Here is a 19,678-nt window from a genome sequence, read left to right as displayed (position 1 = left end):
TGCCTCAGGGAGGGTCAGACCTGCATTTCCAACGAGCAGCAGCCAGCAGATAAGTGACTATTCTGGGACTGGAGCAGTCTCTACGCCCTTGATTGAAACTGTTCTGTGGTTTTCTCCACACAAACAATGAAACTTTCCCTAATAATAAACAGTCTCTTGAGAACCTCTGTGTCTCCAGTGGGAGCTGGGAAAGTCAGAGTGATAGTGTGGGGAAGTGCACTTAGACTGAGGTCCCAGTGCTCTTTTATCCAAGCAGGAATTGTGCAGTCCTGCAGCCATTCCTTTGAGATGCTCTGCAGTGGCTGTGAGATGGAGAAGAGTTAAACCAGCCCCAGAGCTGGAGCTGAGCAGCTGGGGGAGATCCTGCAGAGCTGCGCCCAGGCAGGAGAAAGGTCAGAGCTGCGTGGGCTGGGAGCTCTGTGCGGGGCCCGGGGCAGTGTGGGGAGGTGGTGATCCGTGGGGGATGGTGATCCATGGGGAAGTGGCCAGGGAGATGGTGATCACTGTCCCCCCCACAGTGCTGACTCACCATTTTATACACACCAGTTCTCACTGAGCAAAGACAAACCTGGCATGAAACACCTAGAAATAACTGTGTACTGCTGGTCTCAAGTCACCACCATGCTCTGGAAAAATCTCCCAAGTTCTTGACTGGGCATAGTGGGGAGCTGACCCTGCCTTTCAGTTGCAGCCAAGATGGGGGTGTGTGCAAGGGATGGTTTGCAAAAGTGTCTGAAGCTGTGAGATGTCGTGGAGGCATCTGCAATTCAGAGACAGAGCATTCTACATGGGTTTTTCATGCTTCTGTTTGTTAGTTCAAATAACGATCTAAAGACTTCTGTTAATAAAGGGATCAACTCTGCAACTTGGAATGAGAGTTGGCTTTTGGTCTGTATGATGGAGTTACTAAATAGTTATGTCTGGGATTTAAAGCAGCAGTTGGTAAATATATTTGATTTTAGTCTTTTTGTGGTATTGTGGAGATATATTCTCTACTTTATAAAAAGAAGTAACAATCAGTAGAGAATCATAAATATTTACATTTTTGGGAAGCTGCACTTCAGGAGCACTGTTGGGCAGTGACAACCACGACACTTTTCTTTGAATTCCTATTCTGTGACACTCCACTAAGTTGCTTCTCACTTCCCTCTCTAATCTTAGTTGCTATTGGGAAGTTGCTGTTGTGGTGATGCTAAAGGACTGGAGAGCAGAAAGGTTCAAGTGTTAAGAAAACATACATGCAGTCTTGATAGCTTAAAATATGCAGAAAGAGAGATCAGTCCAGTAATGTGGAGGCTTATGTGAATAGCTGTGGAAACAGAACTTCAGTTTTGGAGATTTTTTTATTTTATTTATTTTCATATCTCTAAATCCAAAGATCAACACAATGAGAAAAGTAATTCAATATAACCCACAGATTTTACTTGTGAACTCGATGGTACTTGAGATGCTGAGTCACCATTAGCAGTTCTATCCATTACTAAAATGGTGCTTGCTATTGAGAAATAAATATTGGCCATTGGAAGCTATTTACTGCAGGTGAAGTTGGATTCAAGATTGAAGCTTAGAATTTCCTTAACCTCATGTGTTTGGCTTGTTGCCATGAATATGAAATTAAGTTTCCATAAAAACTGCAAAAATGTGAAAATAAGCAGCTCAGTAATCCTGAACTGAAATGAGAACTAGGTAGGTTTGCTTCCAGATTTCTCTTGCAGTATTAGAGTAGCAAAACCTACCTGTCACACATTGCTTAGCAAATGTGTGGCAAGTTCAAAAAGTAAGCTGATTCTGAAGAAAACTGGATCTGCTTTCCTGAGCCTGGTAGCTTTGGAATCTATGCAGTATCTTCAGTCCTCTAATGCTCTTCTGATCTCCCTAATGCTTGAGAAAGCTGGGATGTCCTTTTTGGTGTCTAAAACCCAAATGCAAAGAAAAAGATGGAAGAACATGGTTTCAGGCATGGTGTTACTTTTAAAACTAGAGCTATGTTGATCACACGTTAGTTCCCAGACAGTTTTCTTAATTCCCAGACACTTTTCATACTCTCATTGATGTTTACTTTCATTATCTGTTGGTAGCACTGCTTGTTGCCATTAGCTGTTGCCGCTAATACTTTTTCCACCTGGGGAAATATTTTGTGGCTAAATTGCTTACAGAAGCAGGCTCTATCTTACTTCTGTTGGAGATGTTGCAATAAACAGTGTTTATGATTCTCTCCTGAGTTCAGTCTTACCAGAACAGTGTCAAAAAAATAATCTTCAAGTACCTTCAAGTCCTTGTTCTGTTACACTTTAATCTTTTTATCACTGACTTTCTTATCTGAATCATTCTTTAGGGCTGCAGGGTTCTGGTTGACGCACGGGACAAACTGGGGATCCCTTGGCAGTACACAGAGAATGAGAAGCACGGAATGTTTCTGATGGCCTTTGAAAACAAAGCTGGAATGCCCATCGAGCCTGCCACCTTCCAGCTCTATGTCCCTGCCCTGGGTGCGCTCTGGAGGGATTCGGGAATCAAGGAAGCCTTCAGCCGTCGGAGCGAGTATCAGCTGGTGAGTACATCCGTCTCTGTGGTGGGAGGAGAAAGTTCTGCTGTATAAATCTTGCCTCAGCTGAAAGACATCTTGCTACGTGCAAGATGGAGCCACCCTGTTAGCTGTTTGTAGGAGTGCTGTAAATCTGAGCACTTCAGCAGCAGAAACAAGTGGTAATTGGATCCAAACTTGAAAAACTACATGGCAGTAAGAGGGAGTGGAAAAGTGCATGACTGGATAAACTGGAAGAGCAGGAGAAACCAAAAAAGGCAGGAATTGGTTGAACTAAAAATATTTTAGCAGCTCAGTAGATCTGTTCATAGTAGGTCACTGATGAAGGCACACTTAATTTGTAACTTTCCAGTCCTGCCAGCCTGCACTGTATTGATACTGGCGAACTCTTCCTGCATGCAGCTCTTTTGAAGTGAATGCAACACCCATTCCGGCTGCTGCTCCCTGGCTGTTTCTTTTCATCCTGACGTCTGCAAGTGAAACTTGGATAAGCAACTGAAAGATGACAGAGTAAAAATGTGCTCTCTTCCCTGCTTTCTTGTTGGGTCTTCATGCTCTTGTGCCAAAATAGCTGCACTTCTGGTATGGGATATGTTTCTGACAGCTGTTCATAATCCACTCCTTTTTCTTCATATGTACAAGATAGAGAGGATTTTTTTTTTTTCTTCTCTTTTTCTTCCCTGTTTTGTGGAACAGGATACTGATCCAAACAACCTGGTAGCACAATTACTGTTATCATTGTTTAATTAGAGGGGTTAAAGGATAGAAACGTGGCTTTGTATAGTCTCCCTTAGACTCTCTCACAAGGGAAGTAGATACAGTTGAAGGAAAATGAGAACTAGAGAAATTGGATAGTGAAATTCTGATTATTCCCTGATGCTGCTTCTCTGTGTGGGTTCTCTAGTGTCTGATGCTGTAGTTAAACTCATGTTGCAGCCCTTGGGTACTTGTCTGTCTCCACTAATAAGATGCCTGTTTGAGTCTTGTTGTTGCATATCTTTGAAATCTGTCTCTGAAGTATCATGAGACTGCCAAATAGGTGAAGAATAAATGAAATGGTGAAGTAAAACTGTCACAGGATGATTGAATAAACCTCACTTCCTTAGGCTAAAAATGAAACAATTTCCATGTTACAGCACTGGGGGCGGGGGAAGGATGTGCAGGGGGAGAGAGGATGGATTAATTGTTCCATTATTCCTAGTGTCTGTAGACACAGGCTTTGCTGTTCTAAGCACTGTTCAAATGTGAAATATAGAGATGGTTTGTGCCACGGGGAACTTGAATTTACCATGAAACAACTGCTAAGAGAATCCAGTATAGTAAGCAATAGTGGCATCAGCAGCCTGTTAAGACTGTTTGTTTTTTATCCCTGGGAAATGCTGTGGTCAAGCATGGATTTTGTTTGTTGAGGGAGATTCAGATGGGGATCATGTGGGAGGTTCGTTCCTGTGCTGGTTAGCAATAAAGTAGTATCAAACTGGGGAGGGGGGAAAAAGTCCCATTTGTTGAATAAATAGTGTTCCAAAAGTAGTAGGCCTACCTCTGCATTCCCTGGCTTAGAGGATTAAACAGGAAATACCAAAAAAATAAAAAAGCCCCAGAGAAACAAAGCAGAGAGGCATGCAAGTGATCATTTGATATGCTGTCATCTTCAACACTGTGCTACAGTTCCGTGGTGCATCCTTTTGGATGCCATTGATGGAACCTGTGTAGTGTTGCTGGAGCAGCTGGAGCTGCTGCAGGCACCAGGGCTGTTACCCTGTCAGTAGTGCAACCATGAGTGTCACGAAAACACTGTGACTCCATCCCAGTCCTGCACCTGTGGCACTGACAACGTGAAAATCTGGGTGCTGTTATTTTATTGTGCAGGCTGCATCACCAGGGGATTAGAAACTGCCTCAGTTGTAACTAGCAAAAAGCACTTGGCTGCATAAAAGGTTTTTAAATGTAGTACATTGGTCTCAAGGATACAAATGCTGCTTGGATTAAACAAATTATTAACACTGTAGTAACTTGAACAAGTTTCCATTGCTTCCTTCTCAGTTCAGTAGATGTCTGATTGCCTGAGTATATGGGAATAAGCAACTGTACTATTCCTTTTCAAAAAAAGTTTAAAACTACATAACATTTTAAAGAAAGAGGTGGTTTAAGGAGATGCCTAATTTGTAATTGCATATGATATGTATAAACCCATACCTTCATTTAGTTTAAACCCTTGCTGGATATAGACTTGTGTAAATAAATAGAAGCCAGATATAGTGGACTCTGAGAAAATAAATCTTTTCTGAACTGATTTTAACTCAGGCTAAAGAAAACCTCTGCATCAGCACTCTCTTTCTTCCCTAGTATAAGCGAGCTATTAAATGGAATATGCTGGGTTTAAACTGAATTTATTATCTTTAAAATAGTTCTTAAACCATCACCAAAATTTTGCAGCTTTACATTACTGTGATCTTTCTGAATGTACCTTGACACTGTTTGAAAAAACAACCCCATTCAGCATTGGCGTTTTCTTCACCCTGGTCTTGGCATCAACTGAACACCAGCTTCTTTTTAATCATTGTTATTTTGGCTTCAAAGCTGTAGGATTATTGGTCTGCTCTTGAATGCTCTGTTTCTCCAGGAAGTTGTGTGACTGTTAAAAAGTAAAACACGTTGGTTTGTTGACTAGAGCTGAAACTTGCAGTGTACAGGTGCCTTCCTATGGTCTGCAATGCCCAGCTCAGTGGCTGACTCAGCAGTAACAAACTTGTTGAAAGAAAACAGCTCTGACCATAACCCTGTGCAATCTCAAAGCTGCTTCTCTGGCACCAGAGAAGCTGCCTCTAGGCATTTGAGTGTTTTCTGCTTTATACTCAGTGCCTACAAGTGCTGGTTGTAAATCCCTGTCTGGGTCTTAGAGCGTTTCAGAAGTGAGTGGGTGGATTCTACAATAGCAGGCTGCTTTTTTTTTTGCTTTTGTCTTCCCAGCCTTTCTTAAAGCAGACTAACCAATTTTGCTTTCTTTTCACAAACATCAGCCTCTCGCTCTTCCCCTGCCCCAGCCAGTCCCCACCAACCCAAGTTCCTCTTTTCCTTGTATGGGAGCCAAGTAGTTTGGGGACAAAAGCTTCATTGTATGTTTGCTTCCATTGTCACGTCTGTCCTCGTTTTTTAACTACTGGAATAGGAATTCCTTTGTAATCAGAATGGGATTTTTCTCCCTTCTCGCCTGCCCTCATTATTTCCCCACCCCATTTTCTGTCTGTGTGTTAGAAGGGAATACATTGGTCACGAGTCTCCAAATGTCCTGTAACGATTGTTCTTAGGAGGGTGCCTGTGGTAGTTTGGGCAAGGGGCTGGAAATCCCCCATTAGCAGCAGGGGGAGACAAATCCCACTGGGAATGGTTTCTCGAGAAAGGGCCATGGGATTTCCAGCAGGATTTAGCTGTGAGGGTGGAAGCTTCTTCAGTTTGAGCCTAATGACAAGTACTTGGGTGTACTTGGGAGTTTGGGTGTGTGTATCTGCAGGCTCTTTTTCACCCATAAATGACATTTCCTTTTATGCTGTAAATGGTGGAGACCAAAGCCAAGATAGGAATTGCTTTGGTCATGTGGTTTCTGTTCCATTTTGTGGTTTGGGATTTTTTTTTTGGTTTTTTCCATCCTCTCAGGTCTCTAGTGTGAGAATGTGAGAAGCCATTCACTTCTTTAATGTGTCCAGAGCAAAAAGTATTGACACAAGGTTAGATACTCTTTTGACTTCTTGCAGCTTGGTGTGCTTGATGTCATTGTGGGTAAAGATGGGATAAATAGGGCTTGTAAGGGGAAAAAAAATTATATTTTTGTCACGGGCAGAACAGATGCATAGTGATGAGCAGATCTGCCAAGGCCATCATGTGGCTTCATCAGTTCTTAGAGCAAAATTGACATTGTTGATATAGAGAATATGTTCATGATCCGTCACCAGAATATCAATTGAAATTGTTGCTATTAATATTATTATTGACATTCACTGCACTGTTAAAAGACTTTCTGGTGTTTTAATAGCTTTTTTAAAAAGAAAAAATAAATGTCAGCATTAATGGGAAGTTGTGGTTCCTGAGAGGGAAGTAAGACTCTTGCAAATATAGACAAAAACCTTACTACTGTGTCCATAGCTATTTTTAGATGTGTGCACAGGGAATTGTATGGAACGCTTCCATTAATACTTCAAATACTGAGAGCCTCTGAAGCCTTGGATGTGGGAAGACTCTGGAAAATGTTTTAAAGACCCATTCTTTTATATTCATTCACCATTCTGTGTGTGTTTGAGGTAAGGGGGAATTGGAGGTATTTGTAATAGGACGTGGGTCACTCCCCTGAGAATTAGATGTGGGGTTTGTTGTTTTTCCTTTAAGCAGACCCTGGAATTGGTTAAATTCTGCCTGCCAGGACAGGCAGTATGCTGGAACACTGCAGAGGGAACAGCTTGCTCCTTGGGGTAGGAGAGCTTTGTTGCTGCATTCTCCCCATGCAAGGAGCTGATGGCTTCAAAGCCTCACGGGCAGCCAGCTGTGTGCTCTGAGCAGTGTGGAGGGGAGGCACCAGTTACTCACACTAATTCGTGATTCAGAGTAGGCAAACTGTGGCTTAAATGTCTTTATTTTTGTACAGAAATGCTTGGTACAGCAGTGATGTAATCAGGAGTTGGGCTGTACATTGGCCCTGAGGCACTGGGAGATTTTGTGGCTGCATTTGACTGAAGCCAAGTGAATTGAGAGATGGGGCAGCAGAGAACTGACTTAATGTGAGAAGTAGGTGATTTTTGAAGTGACATATGCAATGAAATCTACAGCAATGGGCTGTATTTTGTGAGAGTTCTTCAGTGCACTTTAGCAGAGATTTCCTGAATCCTGAAGTATGGACTTTCCAACTGTTTATTTCTCTTCAAGATGCAATGGCAGAGTAGAGGCAGCCCTAAAAGCATGTTTCTGGGCAATTTGCACTTTCAGCACATATGGCACAGCCCTGAAATGCAGGAATACTTGTGCCTGGCATCGCTGTAAAACACTTGCTGATGCACTTGAGGAAATACCGAGTGTCAAATCAAGCCCATCTTATACAATTGGCTGTAACACAAAAATGAGCTCTTCTCTTTGCAAACTACTGTTTGAATATGAGCTTACACAAGAGACTCTGAATGTTGCCTATTCTGCAAGGATGATTTTTTTTTTTTTCCCAGAGCCGTGAAACTCTCATATTTCATCACTGAAATCCGCTGAGGCTTGACCAATGCTGGTGAGATATACAAAGGCAATAACCACACTGCTCCAAGGGCCAGCCTGGGAAATCTTGTTACCATTTAATGCATGTAATTGGGACTAGGCAGCAACTCTTTGCCAAATTACTTTTGAGCTCTGCGTGGGTATTTCCTAGCTTGCAGGACTCCTGTGAAACTAAATTATTTCTGGGAAGTTACGTGGTTTTTTGTTTTCTTTTCTAGATCTGGATGGGACATACCGCTCTAACCCACAACATTTTTTACAAAACAAGGGATTGACAGTAGAGCTACAGTGCAGAAACTCACGATTGCTGTTGCTGAGCCTTAATTTTTTGTATTGGCACACTATTAGTGCTGAAAGTCAAGTATATCTGTTTCTAACAATATTCTATGATTTATTTCTTTTTTAAAGCTAATTGTGAAGCTGTGGATGGTAAATAGGCTTGTCTGAAATACAGCTAGTACATGTAAGGAATGATAAGGTGGCTATATTTTATATATATATATAAAATACAATAATAGTCCCTTATAATCTGGTTTTATGTTAGAATTCTGAAACTTTGCCTTATCTGACAAGAGATGTTGTATTAACCTGAAAGATCACAGACTTGCAGACTTTATCAATGCAGCATGAATAATGCCCTGCTCTGGACTTGTACAGAAGGGAGAGTTAAGAAGATGTTTCTTAGTTAAATATCTGAGCAAGGTTTTAGGCCGGTGTCATGGCAATTAAGTGCCAGAGATCCAGATTTAAATTCTTAGTTCTAGTTCTGTTTCCAGTCCCAAGAGCTCCAAAGTTTATGGTCGGGTTATGGAGTCTGACTCATCTTTGTACAGCAGGAGAAGTTAATTGCTTGTTTAAGTGTAATACTGCAAAGCATGGTGGCTGCTCTGCAGCAGGAAGGATTAGCAGCTGGAGTCCCTGGCTTCTAATCCTGTCTCTATAACCAAATAGGAAAATTTTTTTCAGAGCAAGGTCTCAAGTAAGAACCCTCAAACAGAAGTGGCATTTTGTTAAAGGAGGTGAAAGTTAGTGAGTTATAGTTTAGGTTTCATTAAAAATTGAGAGATAACAAAGCAACATGCAGCTGGAAACCTTCACACAAAATTCTGTGGATATTGGCTAAGGCTGTGGAGTTCATCCGTTTGCATCTGCTGAAGTTAAATCCTCAGTCTGCTATTATATTTGCAATATTCTAAAAGTAATTGTTAAAATGAGATATGTTAATGGGCCTGCTGCCACCAGAGAGCTCCTGGAGCAGTGTGGGGTTTGGCTGTGCCAGTGTGTCTTGACAGTCAGGGATTCAGCCTGAGGACTGAGCTGGAGCAGGAGGCACAGTTGGAGATGTTGGCTGTCACCCACAGGAAGGAATGCTGCACTTGGTACTCTCAGTTTTGCTTTAAGTGCCATTGAACAAGAGGTGAGAAGAACTTGCATTTCAATTAGGCTGGATTCACAACCGTTTAGAGAATCACTGCGAGTCATTTTGAATTCTGGGAAAACCTGCTCTTGCAATATCTTTTCTCAGTGATAGGAGCTGTTCTCTGAGGCAGAACCAACCTTTACCATCACAGAAAGCTGTGTAAGATGGGTAAAACAGTCATTAGCCATTCTTAAATACTGTCTGCTATTGGAGAGAAATAAGAAGAACCAGAAAGGTCATGAATTATGACTTTTTTAAAACAGTGCAAGTGGAAAATTCTTGGAGAACAGCAGTTTGTTACTGTGCCTACCTGAAGCCTCAACCAAGCATTGAGTGCTAAATGCTCTGTGGAAAAATAGAAGGATTCTTGCCATGAATTTCTCCTGACCTCAGGTTATGACAAAGTGCAACAGCTGGGTGAAATGTAGCCTGCATGGAATTGGGAGGATAAGTTGGAAAGTAATGAGCAGATCATACATAATAAATAAGTGGATAACAAGAAATTGATATGCCTACCATATGGGAGCTGAGATGGACCTGAATAAAGAGAGCTGTGCTACTGGCTTTCCTGCTATTCTGTGTAGTGAATTCTGAGCACTCTACAACTTTTTGATTTTTACATTATTTGAAGATCAAAGACTTGGTGCAAAATCACCTCTAAAGTCTGTAAGATGTACAATTAATGCACTTCATTAATGCTCTGCTCTCTATGGGTACCAAAAGGCTGAAATTCAGACTTAGTGTGGTCCTACCTTTAACGTTCAGGTTCTTGGAGGCAGATTAAAAAGTCTGGTACTATGTAAGGCTTCCTGTAGGAGCTGTTTGCTATTGGCCCTTGGAAGCCAATACATCTTGACTGTATTTTTGGTGTGGTTAAGAGAAATGAGAGAAGCAACTTCATATTTACAGCTCCCGTGGTGAAAATTCATTGCAAGAGTTTGCATCTTGCCTAATGATTGCCGTTTTTCTGGTTGGAAGGTTTCTTTTTCCTTATGTGTATTTTACTAAGGACAGACTTTTTTTGTCTTTACCTCTTTGTAATTGAGCCCCTTAGAGAACTGTCTGGTTGTCCCAAAGGATTTTTTACTCACCCTTGCCTCTCTATATGCGAATGGAAGTGGCTATGGTTTGATATCTTACCTTCAACAACAGCACTGAAACACTAAATCTAATGTTCTTAGGCTGGAAAAGTCCTTTTGGCTCCCAGCTCTTGAGAATAAATGCCACCTTGGTTCTGGAAAGAAGCTTTAATTTTATTATGCATAAAATAATTAGAAAAAATACTCGGTATGTTTGTCTTTGCAGAATTGTTGTTCTAAGCCCTAATTAGTGCTACTCTAAATCTTGCAGGACTGTATTGAATATGAGGATTTGTTCAGAGCAAGTACAGCTGTAATTAATCTTTGCATTCCCATCAAGAAATGCTGGCACATGCTGTGAGAAACAAGGAAGGAAACTTTCAGTTCAGGCTGAGCCAGTACCCAACTGTAGCTACAAACCACTGAAGTAATCTCTTTATCCCTTTCTAGTGTGCAGGAAAGGTCTGGGCAGAGACAAATCCAGCCCAGTGAGCAGCCTTCAGCTTTTGATTATGCTGTTTAATTTCATACTCAGAAAGTTTCTAATGGACCTCAATCATTCAGGAGACTTTAAAATTGGCAACTAGTATCACCTTAGAGATTCCCAGTAATGAGAATGTATTCCAGAAATCTGAGAAGTGAGACACATTTAAGGGTGCACCCTGTGAATGACAAAGGGAGTCTGATGAAGGGTTCCTTCTGAAGTTTGGTGGAAGCAGGAGAGAACTCATATATTCAGTAATGAGCATCTGCATAGGTTAAAGCCATGGTAGCACAAGGACAACTTTTATTTTAGTTGCTACAAAAATACTTCATTATGCAGAGACATATATGTTAATGTTTATCTGCCTAAAACCAAAGAATATTGTTTCTAGTGGAAGGGCTCCACTTGTCAGACTGGTTTCATCCCTTCAGTCTCAAAGATACAACTGAAAAGGAGACTTTTACATTTGTGTTACCATGATACGGGAGTTGAAAGTTTTTGTTGTATGAAAGCTATGTGCACTACTTAAAGATCCAGCAAGGACTGGCTTAGCTGTGTGAAGGAAAAGAGAGAGCTCCTGCTACTTGCTGTGTGCTGTATTAGCAGCTTTCTGACCCTGTGGTTGGTTTCAGGAAATTGGGGGAAAAAAACAGGCACTGTCCAAGAAGAGGTGACTGGTTTTGTTAAGCCTGTCTCCCTGACATGGCTCTCTCTGCTCAGAACAGCAGTGCTGACAGTGCACTTCAGAAAGTTCCAGTTTTACAAGTCAGCCTTTTGTACCTCATTTATATGTTCTTTATAGTGATTCAGCTTTCCTTTGGTTCCCATTCAGCTTTTTATTGGTACCAAACCTTGCGCTTTTCACCTAGAACTGGGACAGCCAGCAAGGCTGTTTTCAGTGCCTTTAAAAATTTTCTAAAAGGTTCCCTTGAGAAAAAAACCGTAAGAGGTTAAGGCTTGGATTTTTCAATGGGGCCACTGATTTTAATAGGATAATGGGTAATGAATGCTTTCAGGCTTTCCTGAATATCCCAGTTTATTGTAAGCTATGTAGGATCAAGAACAAGTAACAAGAACAGATGAACAAATAAGCAAAACATTAAAAACTAGGTCTGTTTTTACAAGAAAGTCTTAATGGCATATCTTCTGTATTTTTATACTTAACATATATTTGAAGTTGTTCTTTACTTGTCACACTGACAGTGAATTATGGTTAATGAGCCCATGTTTTTTAAAAGATGGGACCTGACAGCAAGATGAAAAGGAAAATGCAGGTAGGATGGTTAGGCAGCAATAACCTGCTCAGGTGGTGATGTTGTACCCTTGCTACCTATCCAGATCCTGCCCTTTTTGCAATGACCTCTCAAAAAGAGTGTAATGTCTTTAACCTGCTGTTCTTCTGTCTATTCCCCTGCTCCTGCTGTTCTCAAAACAAGCGTGTTTTGCCTTAAAACATGAAGAGTTTTACTAAATGCACACCAGTCTTGGCTTCAGCTTACCTTGGGCTATAGCTCTGGGACAGAGTAATCCAGTGAGCAATAGGAAATGGTGGTTTGGGGAGTTCTGCTTTGCATTGTGCTCTTGCTTATGTTGGCACAAGTGGGTTTTTTGGAAGCTTCTAGAGAAGAGGCAGAATGCAGCCTGGGAGTGACTGAGCACAGCTGAGGGGGTGACACTGTGCTGCTGGGGAAGGAACAAGCAATGGGCATTGCAAGTGGGCACGAGTTGCCTTAACCTGGTGCTTGTCAAGGAGTGATGACAATGTCTTTATCTCACTGATCCTTCTCCCAAGCAATGGTTCCTCTCCTGATGCCAAAATAAGATGCCTGTACCTCAAAGATGAGTTTTTTCAATGTTAGTGTTCCGAGTTAGCAGAGTATCTGAAGTGTTCATGGACTGTTCAAATCCAGGCTCTGTTTCACAGGTATTGAGTGTGGAGGAGGAGGAGAGCAGAGGAAGGGAAGAAACAGTGTTTGACTTTTGGCTTCTGGGTTTGTATGCAGTGGTAGCTGTGCAACAGGGGAGGGTTTCATAGATCAGATGACTTAAGATGCATCTGAATGTGATACTGTTCCAGGAGATATCTCAGTGCTCCAAAGTGCCACAAACCAACCAGCTGATAAGCAGACACTAGTGGAGGGAGCAGAGCTGTTGAGTTCCCTTCCCAGAGAAGGGTAAGGTTAGCTATGTTCCAGTTCTTTCTCAGCTGCACTGCTGGGAAGGCTTCTGTCACAAGGGCAGAAGGCAGCATGGTCCCCACCTTCTCATGAGTTTGCAGCTATACCTAAAGCAAGTCTGAGGAGTAAACCTGTTTCGCTCTATTATTGACTTCGGATTTGGGGGAGGGCAGGAAAACTTCTTGGAAACATCATGCAAGATTTTCTGTTTGAGAAAGTGGAAAACATGTTGCTCTGAGAAGTAATTTATTGACACCTTTCAAATGTCTCCTCTGTATACAACACGGATTCCTGCAGTCAGACTGTGGCAGACTTGTGCTTCACTTGGCTTTCCTCCTGAACAAACTGTTGGTGTTTGTCCTTAGAAGGTCTGCTCTCCACCCCGCCCCCAAAGCTCTTAATTTGACTTGCTTTCCTTGATACTCGCTTAATTCTACTTTGGAAAACTCAGTAAGATCTCAAACTGAAAAAGCACTGGTTTATTTATGGAACTCTTTCCCATTTAATTCCACCTCTGAATTCAAGACCTTGATCCGTGTGGTTTCAGTCTGGTCAAAGTACAGTACTGAATCAGTAATGGTGTTAGACATGGGCAGGAGACAAAAGAACCACCTACTATATCCTCTTTTTTCTGGTTTCTTTCTTCCAGCCCAGCACGTGCATTCCTGGTTGCAGGGAGTTCAGCTAGCCGTCCACGTGGCTGGACTGCTGCCCTCTCTCCGGTTCAGTAGGATGTGACTGAGGCTTTAATTAGGATTTTTTTTTAATAGGCTAGTCTGCCCAACAGCTTGGAAAAGTTTGTTAAACTCACTTCATTTTCCACTGTGGCTTGATTCATTTCTATGTGTAGATGAGGCCTTGAGGATGGAAGCTGTCACTTATTTCTAATCACATATTTCATCTTTAGATTTGTTTTCAGACCTGAAAGAGAACAAATTCTGAAATTAAATTAAAAGTACCTTAGGGTGCGTGAAATCTTCATACTGCAGTATCAATAGGGTAAAGATTTAAGTGCAGATTTGGAGAATTTCTCCTCCTCATGCCAAAACAGGCATCAGGAAGGGAGAGACTATTTAGAATAGCTGATACGGTTTGATGTGAATAGATAAAAAGCCATGCAAGATAATGCCTATAAATACGATCATAAGAGAGAACTTGACTTGATTGTGAATGGAAAATGAAGTTTATTTCAGGTCACCAAAGGTCCTTTGGGGTTCATTCATCTCCTGGACTCAACACACAGTGCTATCACTGGCACTGGAGCAGGAGAGATGAGGTTTGGGGAGGGCAGTCACCGCTTGGGTGAAACCCTCTCACAGACCCAGAATGCAGCTGGGAACTAATGAAGTAAATGTTCTTGGCATGGGACATGGGACAACTTGATCTGAGGGATTTACAGGTATGTGTGAAAGGTCAGCCTTGGTAGATACAAGTCTTGGTGTGAGTGGGGGAACACAAGGTGCTGAGGAGCTTCTAAGTGCAGAGAGCAGGATGAGAATTTCCACTGATTGGAAAGGCACTGGGAGGGCAGGCAGGGTAACAGGTGGCAGAAGCTGCACCTCAGAGTTTGGAGCTGGTCAATTTTAAGTCTCTTAGAATTAACAAATACTAAACTTTTATTAAAAAGGAGGTTTTTGTTTCTGGGGCAAATGATTCTTGAAAATCAGATGTGAAGCTGCTTTGAGGAGTCCCTCAGACTTGCAAACTTTGTGTTCATTGTTGTTGAGCCTGCCAAGTGCTGAGGTAATGGGCATGGGGCACAACTTCAGAGTAATCTAAGCAAGGTGGAATTTCATTTCTTTCTGCACTCTATTCTCTACACGCTTGATTTTTAGGAATCAAACTGTTAAATAGCACATCTGAGTGCAGCTAAGACTTAGGTTACATTTAACCTTCCTTTCAGATACTGAGCAGCTTTCTGGGTTTTGCAAGACCATCATTTTAGTCGGCCCATCTAAAAATGTCTCAGTTGTATACATACAGATAAAATAATTATTTAGAACAAAATTTTTAAAAAATATGAGGGATAAGTGATGCTTTTCAATCCTTATAGTCACCATTTAACAACAGACAAATTTCAGTATATCGTGTCTGAGCTGATATTTCCCCAGAAAGTGGAGCATTAGGACACTGCAGCAAATCTTTGGTGTGTAAGTGGAGCAGGAAGCATCGTTCTGCAAGATACTCAAGGTTATGCCTCTTGTAAGTGCATCCAAGTTGCTGAGCTTTCCAGCTGGCCACCTGCCATGGAAAAGTCCAAGCTCAACATTCTCTCATGGCTGGTGTTAGCTGCTTTTTCAGCCCACAAGATCTAAGATATTTATTTCCCATCCCTTGATCTGATAAGATTTGAAAGGGAAACTTGCTGGTAAACTTGTGATTTAGTCTTGATCAGATAGTCAGTACTGCTGACTAGATTTATTCAGAAGGTGCTTTTTTTTTTTTGTCACTGTCTGTTCTGGTTCTGCAGATGTCTCCTGTAAACAAAGCAATTTTCAGGTTTGCATTCTGACCTGCTGGGAACAAAGCATGGGCCTGGGGTCACGGAATAACGGGATTGTGCGTCATTCCAGGGGATGTAAATACATCCAGTTGCTTCTAAATTCTGCTGTGTTAGTTGAAAATGCCCGTTTTTCCGTGGCAGCTGCCTACTGAGAATAAATGGGATAATTTGCTTGTGATGGGCCAGAATCTTGGATCCATCCTTCCTTCTACAGCTCGGGACTTTGTTCTAACTGTGGCAGGAGTGTTGTTTCAGTTGCCTTTGGGGTGTTGAGCTGGCTGTGCCTGGAATGAGAAGCTGAGCCTGGTGTGCGCTCGCTCGGCTCCACAGAGAACCTCCGGTGTGGGAGATGAAAGGACTCTGGCAGCCCTTGCAGACAATGTATTCCCTTGGACAGTTGGCAGGGAAACAGGAAGGAATCCTTCCATGGGATGCTTAGGAGTAGGTCTGGCGTCCAGTCGTGCCAGGACTGAGCCGGGCTCGCTGCTGATGTTGGATGCAGTCATCAAACTATTTTTGTTGTTTAAACATAACTGCTTCTTCCTCATGAATTTGGTCTATATCCCCTTGCATCCACTGCTTGACTCTTGCTAGGTGCTGGTCAGTGAAGGGTAGGACATGCTGAATCACTGTGGCTGATGTGCAGGTCTGTCTGGTTAAGGATTTTTCTAGATTTATGTTTTTTTAAAGCTAAAATTCTGTGTTGCACTGTGCAACTTTGTGTTTTGTTTGTGGCCAGTGCTGTTTTCTCTGCTGTTTGCACCTGTTTTTCTTCCAGCCACTGCAAATCTGTGAAGCAGGAACAGCAGTGATTAGGACAGTAAGTATGAGTAAAATCAAAATTACAGGGATTTTTTTGTTAATGTTTCTTGAAGCTTTGAGTGTAGGATGGAGCCTGCCTTAGTCTATTAACAGAAAATTCCTTTCCTCCTGGAGGCACTGCTGCTTGTGTGCATATTTGAGACAAATGGACAGAATTGTTAACCTAGTCCAAAAGTAATTTATCTCCTCTACATCCTGTTGATGTAGAAATACCTAGAATTTCAGGAAAAAAACGTAACTTTGTTTTTCTCCTTGCAGCACTTGGGAGAAAGAATTGCTGTATTTGATTGCTGGAAAAAGCTAACGCATGTTAAGAGTTGCCCTTCAGCACAAGAACTCTGCTCCTGTATGAGTGTTTCTTAGCTGCAAAGCTAGAATTTCAGTCACAGGATTCCACAAATCTCAGTACTGATATGGAAGCTCTGATTAGCCTAAACTTTTTCTGGAGAATTAAATAATTATCACCTATGCTGCAAAGCACAGGCCATGTAGATCATGTAGATGACTTTATATAAACCCACCCTGACGTGTACAAATAAATTTTTCCATTGCCTGTTTGTACTGAGCTTACAAATAATGAATTTTTTAAAATATTCTCAGACTTCAACATCTGTTACCTACCGTGTGTAACTAGGCAGGAGAAAGGAGAGGTAATTTTTAGAAGTTTGGAACCATATGGTACTTTTTTGTAGTTGGTATGTTTGTATGGTCCAGATAGCAGCAACTTGGATAAGCACTGGAGTTGCTGGATGGGAGCCAGGAGCTCAGTCTGTTGTTAAGGAGGAAGTTAAATAACACTGGAGAGATTTGATAGCTGGAATTCTGTACAGCTTAAATAAGAAGAAGTGGTTGGTCTCTGCATTGGAGCTGGTGATTGAATGAAAAATTAATGTTTGTCTTGTGTCAATAAATTTCGATGCCCAGACAGGATGTAGAATATCTGTAGAACAGAATTGCAGTGTCCAGTGGGCATCAGCATTTCGGGGCAATTTAGGTTACTTCAGCATCCTCTGGGGGAATTCTTAACAAGCACAGACTTGCTCACCTCCTTGGAAAATAATACTGAATTCATCAGCTGTCAGAGAGGGGAGAACATGCTCCTGGCGGCAGTAAATCCATGCCCTGTTAGCAGTGAGGCTCAATAGAAGTAAGCTCTTGAAGGAGCCTGTGGGCTTGGGGAGGGGGAGCTGTTTGTTTGTAGTTGCCCCTCAGGAGAATTGTAGCCCTTGGACAGAAGCAGGGGGCAGAGCCTGAGCCTGTTTGCTTCCAAAGGATGTGTGTTAAGCTGACAGGGTGGCAACCTGCTGCTTGTGTCCAGTAGCTCTCACTAAGGAAAGCGTTTGCTGTATCACTTTTTGATGGTGAGGTTTTGGTTCTAATTTCAGTACCCAAAAACCTGGCTGATCTGACATCTCCAACATTTTCAAAGACTGGTCTCCTGGTTATTTTGTAACCTTGCTCTTCCTTTGGGCCTCTTGCTTTTGTGAAACATCTGAAATGGTAACATTCAGACCCCTTACAGTCAAAAGGTGATTGACGTCCCAGGAAGCTTGGAAAAGAGGAGATCTCAGTGTTTGAAAACAAAGATTTTGCTTGCAAGTTTGCTTTTTGTCTGTATGTGTCTCCAGCAGCCCTTATGGAATGGTTCCTTATGTAAATTGTGTCAGTGCTTTAAGTCCATCCCATTTGTGTTTCCAAGATCTCAGAGCTGGGAGATTCCCAACCATCTTTCTGGGATCTCCTGGATTTCCTGTGTTTCTCAGCCCTGCTGCTGAATATTTTACAGCTCCTGAGCAGAGGGTAGGTGACCAACACTGATGTTTTATCCGGGTCACTGTTCTCTCCTGTTGCAGATTCTGCTGCAGTTTGTGGCAGTTGTTTGCAGTATCTGTTTCTCTGGGTGTTTTGCTGTTAGGGGAATTCTGTTAGATCTGTATTATGGGAATTCTGCTAGATCTGTATTAGATGCTTCCTTGAAGTACAGCGTTTCCTTCCTCTGTGGTTTAATTCATCATCTGAAACAAGCTAAGACTGACAGGTCTGCCTTAAATTGTGCACTCTAAATTTAGCAGCCAGAGACAGAATGATCAGGAAGGGCTAAATAATTATTATGTCAAAAAGGCCTTGGGACAAGGAAAGGAAAAAAGCCAATTTGGAACAGAGGGTCCCCTTTCAAGTCTTTTAGTGCAGAGCAGAATTTAGAGGAACTGCTTTTCAGAAGCAAAAGTTTGAAATGAGCCAGTATTTTAGGGAACTGGACAATGAGATATTTCACTGTCCTTTATGATCTGACCAATGCTCACTTTGAATAACTGAGGATTACAGTGACAAGTTGATAAATTCTGGCCTTGCAGAACATGTCCAATTACTGAGTTTCTGGGAGTATTTTAAAGTAATTTGCATATGATTGCTGTGCATTTATTTTCATGAAATAAATACTGCTTGCGAACTCTGCCCAAAATGAGGCTATCAATGGCAAAGGAAGTGATGCCAGATTAGTTATAATATTTCTCTGTGGAGATTTCCTATGTGCTCTGAGCGTAGCCTGAAGGAACAGGGATGTTGAATTCAATCAGTTATTTTCATGGTGACTTATTTGGAGCTAATGTTAAGATGGCATTCACATAGTACAAAATAGGTAGATTAAAAATTTCTGTGTTTCATGGCTTTTGCCCCTTGAGAATGCTGTGGTCAAAATAATCTAGCATATAAAAAGTTTTAGAGGACTATTTCAGGAAGCAGGAGTATATGTTTACATTTCAACTTTCCTCCCTTTCTCCCCCACCAGTCAGTTTTTAAACAAATTGTACTATTTTCTCTGGCTTCACCAAACTTTTTACTGCAGATAGGCCAGTTTAAAAAAATAACGATTTTTAAAAAAATAATCCGATAGCAATACTGCATTGTGGGCTCATCTGAGGCCTTGTGTTTGTGTTTCTTGATTCCCCCAGTTCCCAGATGTGCAGTGACTCATCCTTCTGAACAATGGGAACAGCATCTCTTACTCCTTCTCTTGGTCCCAGTTGGCAAAACTGTTACTCAGAGGATCTGAATTGCAGAGGGAGGAGAGATCAGCAGTGACAGAATGAGTCACCCGAGCCTTGTGGTCACTCTTGTGTGGTGAGCAAGGAGTGGAACACGAATGGTCACTGTTGTACCCTGGGGCACTAAAAAAGGACCATCTGAGTTACATAAAACTCATAACTCAGAGGTCACTCTTCCTTCCCCCACAGCTGTCCCGTAAAACACGGGGTGTGGGTGCAGGAGACACCACTGAAGCATCTTGATTTATTATCAAGGGGGATGAAAATCCATAAAAATAGCTAACTGGTTTGTAACTTTCCAATGTGAAATGAACCGACAGACTACTAGTCAAAAATAAGTAAGAAATGTCAGTGTGT

At 41.8% G+C, this 19,678-nt stretch overlaps 1 protein-coding gene across 1 annotated transcript in view; it reads left to right on the top strand.

Annotated features, from left to right (window-relative positions):
- GNA12 (G protein subunit alpha 12) overlaps positions 1-19,678 on the top strand; it is a 41,412-nt gene that overhangs the window by 9,807 nt on the left and 11,927 nt on the right. The window contains exon 2 of the mRNA XM_032125709.1: positions 2,336-2,551. Within this exon, the coding sequence (XP_031981600.1) occupies positions 2,336-2,551 (216 nt within the window). The remainder of the gene's footprint in view (positions 1-2,335; positions 2,552-19,678) is intronic.

Source organism: Corvus moneduloides, chromosome 16 (genome assembly GCF_009650955.1).
Source record: "Corvus moneduloides isolate bCorMon1 chromosome 16, bCorMon1.pri, whole genome shotgun sequence".
Taxonomy (NCBI): Eukaryota; Metazoa; Chordata; class Aves; order Passeriformes; family Corvidae; genus Corvus; species Corvus moneduloides.
Note: the sequence above shows the minus strand (reverse complement) of the source record. Positions and strands in the feature narration are given on the sequence as shown.